The sequence below is a fragment of the Ursus arctos genome, unplaced genomic scaffold (assembly GCF_023065955.2).
Source record: "Ursus arctos isolate Adak ecotype North America unplaced genomic scaffold, UrsArc2.0 scaffold_32, whole genome shotgun sequence".
NCBI lineage: Eukaryota > Metazoa > Chordata > Mammalia > Carnivora > Ursidae > Ursus > Ursus arctos.
Genome location: NW_026623008.1, coordinates 14,880,894 through 14,893,291, shown reverse-complemented (window position 1 = coordinate 14,893,291; position 12,398 = coordinate 14,880,894). Strand labels below are relative to the sequence as shown.

General features: G+C 37.2%; 1 protein-coding gene across 50 annotated transcripts in view; it reads left to right on the top strand.

The window, feature by feature from the left end:
- Positions 1-12,398, top strand: part of EIF4G3 (eukaryotic translation initiation factor 4 gamma 3) — a 333,841-nt gene that overhangs the window by 191,116 nt on the left and 130,327 nt on the right. For all 50 annotated transcript variants that reach the window (XM_048221828.2, XM_048221838.2, XM_048221839.2 and 47 more), the window contains 2 exons: positions 289-386; positions 2,575-2,697. In XM_048221828.2, the coding sequence (XP_048077785.2) occupies positions 289-386; positions 2,575-2,697 (221 nt within the window). The remainder of the gene's footprint in view (positions 1-288; positions 387-2,574; positions 2,698-12,398) is intronic.

The following is a 12,398-nucleotide window of genomic DNA, read 5'->3' as shown; positions in this document are numbered from 1 at the left end:
TAGTATGATCAGTTTTTTTGAAAGGTGACTCTGATGGCAATCTGCAAGAGTTGGTTATTTAGTCGTTTTCATATCGGATGCTGACAAAAAGATAGGTGTTTCTGAGTTTTGGGGAATCATTCCTTGAGCACTTCCGTAAATAGAGGGGAGCCAGTGGATAGAGATGATTAAGAGGAATGTTTTTGTTACTTATTATTTTAACTGATTGTCCGGAGACACAGTGCCATTAGTAGTCTTATAGTGGTTGACAAAATAACTGAATGCTTCATTTTTTTCCTAATTCTTTAGGAACGCCTTTTTACCCAAGTCAGCCAGTGTATCAGTCAGCACCAATCATAGTGCCTACGCAGCAGCAACCCCCTCCAGCCAAGAGAGAGAAAAAAACAGTAAGAGATATTTATTAAGTTTTCTTATTTTAAAATCGAATATCCACTCCTGTGTCAAATAAGTTTACCCACAGCTGTAATCATTATTCATCTGAGTTCATGAATGACTGCCATTTTTTGTTTTTTGCTTATATGCTTACCGCTAGACCTAGACAATTTATATGGACATATAAGTAGAAGTTACAAGAACCATTTGCTTAATATCATTTTTCAACATGCACTGAGCTAGTTATGCTAGATGGCAACATGCCTTCTTTAGAACTGGGAGGGTTTAGTCTGGTAAGATCTTACTAAGTGGGAGAAATTTGAGCTCTGTTTTCACGTACTGATTATTGCCCTCTAACTTCAGTCCTAATCAGCTCTACATGCAAATATGAACTTACGGGGGAGAAAACACCACAAGCGAAAATGAGCGAGATGTTAAGGACAATAAGAAAAATCCTTCCTGGGCGCCTGGGTAGTGCAGTCGTTAAAGCGTCTGCCTTCGGCTCAGGGCGTGATCCCGGCGTTCCGGAATCGAGTCCCACATCGGGCTCCTCCGCTGGGAGCCTGCTTCTTCCTCTCTCACTCGCCTGCTGTGTTCCCTCTCTCGCTGGCTGTCTCTCTGTCACATAAATAAATAAAATCTTTAAAAAAAAAAAAAAAAGAAAAGAAAAATCCTTCCTGTGGAATAGATTTATTTTTAGAAATAGCAGAATTTAGAAAATGTATCCTAACTGTTTTTAGGAAGTTACAGGGGCTTTGCCTCTGTCTAGTAAGGCAGGCCCAAGAAAATTAGAGTGTAGTAATATGAAATTCACATTGCAGGACATCCTGGAGAAGAGTGGCTTGTAATCTCTTACCCATTAGGACACACAAAATGGGATTCACAAGGGTGAGATATGTGGAAGAGATATCATAGCAATCAGTACTCTTGAAAGTGCTGTCATTTAATAAAAATTAATAAGGTTCCAAACTTTGGCTCTTTTATTATCAGAAACAAATTTCTTGTGCAGACATCATAATAAGCAGGACATGCCCATGTATCAGGACACTGAAGGTGAGAAAGTATGCTTTAGAAATGTTGAAACAGATGTTGGATGTGAAGAACACCCAGGATGCAGAAACATTAATGAAGAAGACGATGTAAATGGAAGACATAATAGATATTACTGAACAAGAAAGTAGAACAAATGAAAGAGAAGCAATATTTAAAACTGTAGTAGAGACAAGTTTCTGTATCTGAAAAAATAGCTGATATTAGAAATCTTACTGAAGAATTCCCCAAACAGCTTCCAGATCTAGGTGGTTTTATTAATGAATGGTTTGACATTTCCAGGAAGCCAGGGTTACCTTGGTGTCACTCTGGAGGTCATGATAGCAGAAGGGGTCTTTAGGTCTCAGCACTGTCAGAGGATGGAAGGCCTAGACCCAGGTGCTCCATCTCCTTTGCAACACCATTTCCACTGACATCTGTAAGCATAGTTAGCCTTTTAAAAATTGAAAGAACACCATACACATTGTTCTGTATCTTGTAGCTTTTTACTTACTAATATGTTTGGATGATCATTCCATATCAGTACACGTAGATCTATTTCATTCTTTCTGTTTGCTTTCTATTGGTTTTTAATTGTAAGGATGTAGCATAATTTTTTAATTACTATGTTCTTGATCAGCCTTGAGCTTGTTTCTGTGCCTTTGCTCGAAAAGCCACTATTGCAGTGAACATTCTTATATACATATATAAGGTGTCTGCAACATAAATTATTCCTAATTACTAGGATATGTGCATTTTTCATTTTGTTAGAGACCCATTTACGACCCCTAAAACTTTATTCTACTGAGTAACATATATTTTAAAATGATTTTATTTATGAATCTTATGTTAAGCATTGTAAATTAAATCAGTTAATTTGGCAGCGCTTACAAGACAAGCGTTAATACTTTGTTTGCCATTTTGACCTAGAAATTCAGCCAACTGGTTCTCATTTTAGCTTGTTATTCTGATTAGTTCAAGTCAGAACTAATGTCCTAAATTTCTTTGAATGACCCCCATATGGTTCTGTGATTGAAATAAAGTCAAATGTGGTGATTATGAACTTTGATATTTGATAGAATTCCCAGTTTATACCTTTAACATATCATATGCCTATAAATGTACTACATAGTTACCCATCTCTCAATGTGCCATCTTATTCTGACCTTATAGATAAGAATTCGGGACCCAAACCAGGGAGGGAAAGACATAACAGAAGAGATTATGTCTGGAGGTGGCAGCAGAAATCCTACTCCTCCCATAGGGAGACCTACTTCCACACCTACTCCTCCTCAGGTAAGACAAAGTGAGCCGTGAGGGATGACGCTGTGTATTTGTTCACTAACCTCTGCTGGTCTCTTCTTTTTTCTGTAGGCACTCTCTGTACTTCTCATGTCCATCAGTTCTCTCATAGCCTCGAACATCTAAATGATATTTAAGCAGACGTGTTCTTTTTCTTTACAAGTTGTTATAACTTCCAGATTTTTATTGGTAATATTTCTATGTAATGTCTCTACATTCAGAGCATAGCTGCTGCCACTCTTCCTAATGAATTATTGCATGATACCAAAAGGAGCTGCAGTTCCTATGGAAACCTCATCAATAATTGAGTATTTCATGTTTCAGTATGGAGCAGTAGGAATTAAATGCTGCATGTTGTGTTCATGAAAACTTTAAGGTTGAAAATTTAAACATTGTTACTTAACAGTATTGTTTGGGACTAGTGCCTGTGTAATTCAGAGCACAGTTAGATGTATTTTAGGTATACCTCTTAACCCTTTAGGCCTACATAAAGGAGCTTTTTGATTGGAGGGTGTCTTCTTTAATTCTTTACATGGGCTATTAGGAAATTCTGTCAGCTAAGCATCTTTTCATTCCTTTTGCAGAATGTGGTTATCATGGTCTTCTATACGTTCATTTTCTTGCTTTTAGAAATCAAAACATTCCAAGAAGAACTGGAATTTAGAAAACTGCAGTAGAGGTTGGAAGTCACCAAATTTGCCAGGATTTTGATTTCATCGCTTGGTCACTTTAAATTTTGATAAACCATTCAGAAGAAATGAGTGGTTTTCAAAACTTTAAAATACCTAAACTGAGAGCTCAGTGTATAAGACAGATAAAATGAAAGGTAGTAAGGAGTAGGGGGCTGCTTGCTTCCCCCTTTGTGGCTTGATGGTGAGGTATTCCTCAGGGCCTAGTTTATGAACAAGTAATAGGGATGATTTTTTTTTTTTTTTTTAAGATTTATTTATTTGACAGAGATAGACAGCCAGCGAGAGAGGGAACACAAGCAGGGGAGTGGGAGAGGAAGAAGCAGGCTCCCAGAGGAGGTGCCCGATGTGGGACTCGATCCCGGAACGCCGGGATCACGCCCTGAGCCGAAGGCAGACGCCTAACGACTGCGCTACCCAGGTGCCCCAATAGGGATTATTTAATATCATTTTAGAATGATGGACTGTTGACTTGATTTTAAGTAGCATAGGTTAAAAAAAGTTGTTAAAATTTTTCTTAAAAATGGAGATCACAAATACATGGCTGAGTTTAGAGCCCCTTGAAAAGGTGTGAATTTATTTAATTTCCTCCCTGGAAGTGAACATGGGACGGGTAGCATTTACACATGGAAGCTTTCTACTTACGTGCACAGTTAGGTAAGGGCATACTACAGAAAAACCTGGAATTGGTTGATTAGGGCAGTTAAATTTTGATCTCTGTTTTCCCCCATTAATTAAAATATCGTTACTTTCAAGCTATATACTTGACAAACTTTTGTTGATTTGTTTTCAAATTCTCAACTCGAATATGTCTTAGTATATCTTTTTGCATTTTAATTCCCTCTGGTTTGTTTTTCTTTAATATTACCAAGCTTGATATCCTACCCTCTTTTGGTTACCCTTAGCTACAGAAATCCTTTTGCTCTCTATTTTTCACCAGAGACCACCCGCCTGAATGAATACAAGTGTATGTGTTTGTGTAAACATAAAGCACATTAAATGTATGCTTTTAATTGATAAAGGCCATCAGTCAATAATCACAATGCTGGTAATACTTCTTGATGTGTAGTATTGTCATGAAGCCTCAGTTTATTTTATTAGTTATTTGCACTTAAAACCACATTTATTAATGTGTAGCCTTTCCAGATGCATGAAATTCATGAAGTGCACACATAGCTTTTTAATGGAGACATACGTACTAAAAACATTTCATTTTCCTTTTAAAAACAACCACATGTTGGGGTGCCTGGGTGGCTCAGTCAGTTAAGTGGCTGCCTTCGGCTCAGGTCATGATCTCAGGTCCCTCTGCCTGTTGCTCTGCCTACTTGTGCTCTCTCTCTGTCAAATAAATAAAATCTTAAAAACAACAACAACAACAACTGCATAAGCATGACAATGGCAACTTGTCTTCAGTTTTGGAAATATATAGAGTGGTGTACATCGAGTGGGGGAGGACATCCCTGGGTCAAGTAGGCAGTTATTACTTCCTGACTGTTATGTTATGTAAAAATGTTGACCCAGTGTTTCAAAAGAAGCTAGAAATCTTTATTTATGTAAAAAAAAAAAAAAAAACCTGCACATTTTAAATGTTGACAGCTAATTCTACTAACAAATAGCACCTATACCAGCCGAAGAAAATCTATTAGGTTTATCCTAAAGATTGCTAGTTTACATCTGTGGTCTAATTCTAGATAGATCCTGTACCACATTCTAGTTATTAAGACTGCAGATGAGACGACCCTCTGCATTAGAATTTATGACTGAATAGTAAGTACTCTGTTGCTTTTGGCCTTTCATATATCTGCATTAAGCCACAATTGCAGGTGCCATGAGTAGCAAAGCCTTTCCCTATCATTGAGGTCATCCCAGTCTCGTTAAGTGAGGCAAAAGACACTTATTAATATATGACTGGACCGCCTGTGGAGTGTATACAAAGAATTATGAATGCACAGAAGTGATCAAGTGGGACAGAATTGCAGCACAGGCTCAAATTTGTTAGATCACAGGAACCTGTTAATGGTGGTACTGGTGTGATAGTATAGGGGAGGGATTTAAAAGCTTTGCCTCAGAACCAAACATACTTAGCTTCAAGTCCTAGTTCCACCACTTAATTTTGTAACTTTAGCCAAATTACTGAATTTTCCCGAGCCTTAATTTCTACATTTAAAAAAAAAAATGAGGAAAACAAAACCTATCATATAGAGTTACTATACAATTAAATGAGAGTAAATACCTAAAATTGATTGAGCTCAGGGCACAGTGAGCATTCGGTACACACTTCCCGTTACTAATATTGCAGTCGTTGTTAGTGCAGGAGGCCCAGAACATGACTGGAAGATTCTGGAAAGGCTTCACAGCAGAGATGACATTTGGTCTGAGTTCCCAGATTGTTATTCGCACAATGAAAAGAGAGAGAAGGATATTCCAGGCAGAGGGGCAGCATGTGCAAGAAAGTGGCATGTGGAGGTGGAAAATGGGATGAAGGGAGATGATTGTCATTTCATGTGATAGATTAGGGAGTTAGCTGAAAGGAGAGGAAACTAGTTAGAAGAATATATAGCAATTGGTTACTAAGTAAGGATTATACAGTGACCTTGTAATTTATCATCTGAATTGGGGCAGTTTTAAAATGCATGGGGATGCTGTGAGTCATTTTGCTGGAGCAACAGGCATAAACCAGTATTGTCCAGGCAAACAGGATGCATGGTTCCCCTAAGTAAAAGAGAGAACAATAAGAGGTTGACTCTTCCCGCTTAAATGCCTGGATTTATAGTAAAATATAAAATGGAGTATACATGGGGATGTTTGAAGAGGGAGATAATGAGTTTCATTTTGACAAGCATTCAGGATAAGAAAGAGTTAATTTAGGGAAACTGTAGTACCTGTACGTGAGGAGAAGGGAGAGGAGAAACAGGCTTTGCTGCTACTGTTTTTGCCCTAAAGAGTAGATTGAATTTGAAATTGTTCTGCTTCCTAAGTTTTAAAGTGATCTATGGAATAACACCTGAGGATTTTATGTCTCAAATATATAAAAAATACACACGTGTATACATGTGCCCATTCAGGTGACCACAGTGCACTGAGAGAGGTGCATGTGTAGACCTCATCAAATACTAGAACACTTGCTGCTGGTCTCCACTCTGTCACTTAGATTTATGACCTTAGGTCAGAATGTTAAGTCCTTTTAACCCCTACTTTTTCATCAGTAAGATGAGGGATTATAGTAAGTAATCTACAAGTTCCCTTTCAAGCTTTTAAATGTTAAAGTGGGAAAGAAGGGGGATGTTTTTGTTACTTTCCCTCAGCATCACGATCTCAGCTATGTCTCTGTTGTTGATAGCAATAAGGCAAGAGGAACATTTCTGTATTAAGAAATGTGCTAGATGCCTGAAAGTTTTTATGGACCCCTGGATAAAAATAAATACAGGGGCACTTGGGTGGCTCAGTTGTTAAGGCATCTGCCTTTGGCTCAGGGCGTGATCCCAGGATTCTGGGATTGAGCCCCACATGGGGCTCCCTGATTGGCAGGAAGCCTGCCTCTCCCTCTCCCACTCCCCCTCCTGGTGTTCCCTCTCTTGCTGTGTCTCTCTCTGTCCAATAAATAAATAAAATCTTTAAAAAACAAAAATAAATAAATACATGATGCTGTATTTATCATGTATTGGCTTCCAGAATTGTTTACTTTCAAAGGCTGGGGCCGTGAATCCAAATCACTCAATTTTTTAAATGAACTACTTTATATATCTTCCTTCCTCTCCCTACTACCTTTGTTATCTTTTCTGTTTTAAAAATTACTCTTTAAAAAAAATCACTCTTACAATGAAGTACTCAGTCCTATGCCACAGGGTGTAGGAGCAGAGAAAAGGTTGGAAACTATGGCTTGCTGGCATATCTTAGGAAGGGTATAGCCTCCCCTGTCATTTGGGAAAATTGCCAAAATCAGCAAGTCATTCAGTCTTTTGAAGAGCTTCTTATTGACTTGATAACTGGAAACCTTAAATTCTGACCATTTGTTCATTAGTTTTATGGTTTTAGCAGTAATAGTTAAGTTAGGTTCTGAAGCTTAGACAATGATACAAGTAATTGTAAAGTAAGTAGCTAAGTTCCTACATGAAGAATTTGAAGGAGATACCTACGTAATATAAACAAACCCAGTTTTAACTTTCATGTTTTATTTTTATTTTTTGTTTTTAAAGATTGATTGATTGATTGATTGATTTATATGAGAGAGCTTGAGCGAGAGCACTTGCATGCACAAGAGAGGGTAGAGGGAAGGAGAATCCCAAGCAAACCCCACGCTGAGCTCCATCTCAGGACCCTAAGACCATGACCTGAGTCGAAATCAAGAGATGCTTAACCAACTGAGCCACCCAGGCACCCTCAGTCTTAGCTTTTAAAATGTCGCCTGTCGACTCAGTCATAGCACTAATGAGTTAATATCCTTGTCTATCTTGAAGCATATAGGTATGCTTTTGTCTTAATGTTGTCTCCAGTAATGGTAGTGTTCATTGAATTAAATCACATCATTTTTCATCTTTAATAAAATAATTTCTCATTAGTAATCTCTTTTGACTTAAAAATTATGCTTTTTGGGGTGCCTGGCTGGCTCAGTCTATAGGGCATGTGATCTTGGGGTTTGTAAGTTTGAGCCGCACATTGCGTGTAGAGAGAAAGAAAGAAAGAAAGAAAGAAAGAAAGAAAGAAAGAAAGAAAAAGAAAAAACAATACTTTTCAATAGTATGGAAAGCATTGTAAACTTTAATCAGGTATCTAGGTGGGGGGGTCAATTCTCATAAAAGTTTTAAATGAGATGTCACAATAACAAAGACCCTTAGTGGTTAGGGTTAAGCTGTTCTGTTGTTGAAAATGAATTTGTATGTGGACAAAGTCCTACTTGAGTCATAAAGCAGGGTCGTTGATTTCATCAGGTCTGTCTCCAACAGGGTTTTGTAAAAATGTCCTGAATTTTTAATAAAACCGAAATTCTCTAGCTTCAATTCCTCTGGGAATTTCCTAAAGCCAGAAAACGAAATTTGACATAAGGCCATTTTTGAGGTACCTTATCTTTTTGGAAGCTGGTGGAGTAAATGCGTTTTAAATTGTTTGGCATCCATAAAGATCCATTTATGAGACACATTAATGTTAAATTTTATGTTCAATGATTCTTCATTCTTTCTTGAACGATGTTTTTTCATAGTTCTTCAAATTCCGTGAAAGTTTTTGCTTATGTTATAGTGGTGTGATTTTACCTTAGATACTCTAAATCTGAATCCCAATTATAAAGAAAGTGTAACTTCAGTGTTTACACGTGTAGCACTGTTCCTGTCCCTTGCCACCTACTCCCACTCAGACATTGAACAGTGGTGTAGCTTGCAATCTTCCAGTAACTATGATGTCTATAGATCTAGGGGTCACAGGAAGTGTTATAAGAGATCACAAGAAACCTTCAGGTTTCATCTTTTATCTGTTATTGAAATGTATTTTCAAAATTAAAAGGACTTCAGTTTTGTATGTGTAAAATCTTCATTGGAAAAGAATAGTAAAGGAAGAAATTGTAGCCTTAAATCTTACTACTGAGAGTTAGCTGCTGTTATCTTTTTGGTGACTATCCTTTCAGACATCTTATAGTGCATATATGCATATCAATATCTATAATTTAATATATTTGGGTTCATTCATGCCATTTTATAAATACCATTTTTTCAGTGATCATGCAGAAATATTCATGTTTGACTACAGGTATTACTATAATTTTTATTGGTTACATGGTATTTCATGGAATATACCCTTGTTTATTTAATTAATGGGTATTTTTATTCTTTTCCTGTTTGTCACTAATACTAACAATACTGTGATGAACAACTTTGTGAACTTATTTTTGGGTTATGATGTTATCTGCCCTCCAGAAATATACCAATTAATCTCTGACCAGCAGTTTAAGAAAGAGCCCTTTTACTTATTTGATATATTTTTTTTAAAAAATCCCATTTAATTTTTATTTATCGATTTGTGGAGCTAAGATTTTTGACGTTTGCTGGTTGTTTGTGTGTATATGAAATATCCTGTCTTTTGTACACGTTTTTTGGGGGTGATGATTTTTCTCTGATTTGTAAGCATTCATTAGAATTCCCTTTGACTTATGTAATATTTTTTTCCTAGTGTTTCAACCTTTTTTTTTTTAACCAAATGGTTTGTCTCTTCTTTCAGTATTAATTATTGAGTAGTTCATCATTGCCTCCTTGTTTTGAGATATTGTTTTAATTATTTATTGAATTATCATATATACCTGAGTTTGTTTCTGGAATTCTATATTCCACTGATTCTGTTTTTCTTTTTTAAGATTTTATTTATTTGTTTGAGAGAGAGAGAGAGCGAGCACGCATGAGCTGGAGGAGGAGCAGTGGGAGAGGGTGAGGGAGGGGAAAGAATCTCAAGCAGACTCTGTGTATTGAGTGTGGAGCCACGTGGCTTGATCTCACGAGCCTGAGATCATGACCTGAGCCAGAATCAAGAGTCAGATGCTTAACTGACTGAGCCACCCAGGTGTCCCTCCAGTGATCTGTTCTAATACCATTATACTGCTGTCTTAAATACTATAGTTTATAAGACATTTTAATATTTTAGAGAGAATTCCATCCATATTTTTCTAGTTTTTTAGACGTTTACTTATTTTATCCCTCCTTCCCCATTGGAACTGTAAAATCATTTAAGTCTTACAGATTAGCCTAACAGTTTTTATCTTGAGTGTCGGGTTTCCTTCATTGTTCCTGACACCTTAGCAACCATTCCTTGCCTTCAAGGGAGAGATTCTCTCTATGGCAGATATAAATTGTTTTATCAGATTAGTGTTTTCATCAATCAGAATGCCTTTAGCCTTAGCATAGATTATTCTGTTACTATTTTGCACCCTTGTGCATCACGCATTTAGGTCACCTCTTGGTTTTATAAAGACATTGGAGTTTCTGAACCCTGTGTTACTGTTTCTTCAGGTGTTTGGTATATGCCTGTATTTTCTTTTTTTCAGTAAATTATCCCGCAGTCTACCCCAGTTGCTGAGATGATAAACCTAGAAGTCTTCTTTAGATCATCTTTATCTCCCATTCCACAACCATTATATCAGCAAGTCCTGTGTGGGTCATTCTCACCACTTGCACTGCCACTGCTGGATTCTAAGCCACTTTGACCTCTCCCCTAGCTAGTGGTCACTTCCCTACTCTTCTCCTTGCTTCTGTCTTGCCTCTTTTCTGTTTATTCTTTTAATTTTTGTTGAGGTACAATTGACATGTAACATTACATGAGTTTCAGATGTAGATCATAATAATTTGATATTTGTATATATTGCAAAATGATCACCACAAGAAGTCTAGTTAGCATCTGTCACAATACATAGTTTCAGAAAAACTTTTTTTTCTTATGATGAGAACTTTTTAAAAAAGATTTATTTATTTGAGAGAGAGCGAGCACAGGGAGGAGGGGCAGAGGGATAGTGAGAGAGAGTCTTAGGCAAACTCTGTGCTGAGTGTGGAGCCTGATGGCGGGGCTCGATCTCACGACCCTGAGATCATGACTTGAGCCAAAACGAAGAGTCAGATGCTTAACTGACTATGCACCCAGGCACCCCTATGATGAGAACTTTTAAGATCTACTCGCAGCAACTTTCAAATCTGCATTGTAGTATTATTAACTATAGTTACTTAGTTCCTTATTTTTTTTTAAAGATTTTATTTTTAAGTAGTCTCTGCACCCAATGTGGAACTTGAACTCACAACCCTGAGATCAAGAGTCACATGCTGTACTGACTGAGCTAGCCAGAACTCCCTAGTTACTTATTATTAAGTATATGACTTACTTTTAATTGGACATTTGTACCTTGTGACCTATTTCATCTGCTCCCACCCCAGTCAACCCTGTGGCATCACCAGTCTGTTCTCTGTATCTATGGGCTGCTGCTGCTGCTGCTTTAATTCCACATAGAAGTAAGATCATACAGTATTTGTCTTCTCTGACTTATTTTGCTTAGCGTGAAGTCCTTAAAGTCCATCCATGTTGTTGTAAATGGCAACATTTCATTATTTTCTATGGCTGAATAACATTCTAGTGTGTGTGTGTGTGTGTGTGTATATACCATCAATAAATATTGATGGACACTTACTGATGGACACTTAGGTTGTTTCCATATCTTGGCTATTTTATTGATGGACACTTAGGTTGTTTCCATATCTTGGCTATTTTAAGTAATGCTTAGTGGGCTGCATATATCTTTTTGATTTTGTGTTTCTGTTTTCTTTAGCTAAATACCCAAAAGTGGAATTGCTGAATCATATGGTAGTTCTATTTTTAATTTTTTTTTTTTTTTTAGGAATCCTCAAACTTTTCCCATGGTGCCCATACTATTTACATTTCCCCCAACAATGCACAAAGGTTCCCTTTTCTGTACATCCTTACCAACACTTGTTAGTTATTTCTTGTCTTTTCGATAATAGCCATTCTGACATATGTGAGATATCTCTTTGTGGTTTTGATTTGCATTCCTCTGATGATTAGTTATGTTGAACACCTTTTTTTTTTTTTTTTTTTAAAGATTTTATTTATTTGACAGAGACAGCCAGCGAGAGAGAGAACACAAGCAGGGGGGGTGAGAGGAAGAAGCAGGCTCCCGGTAGAGGAGCCTGATGAGAGGCTCGATCCCATAACGCTGGGATCACGCCCTGAGCCGAAGGCAGACGCTTAACGACTGCACCACCCAGACGCCCCTGAACACCTTTTCTTGTACCTGTTGGCTATCTGTATGTCCTCTTTGGAAAATGTTCAGATCTTCTACCCATTTTTAAAATTGGATTGTTTTTTGGCCATTGAATTTTATGAGTTTTTGACATATTCTGTGTCTATTCTTTATACAACAGCCATAGTGAGTTGTTATAAAACATAAATCTGATCACATCCCTTCCCTACTAAAAACTAGCCAATGTCTCTCTGCTGGTGACTAAACTATATAATAAAAGTCCA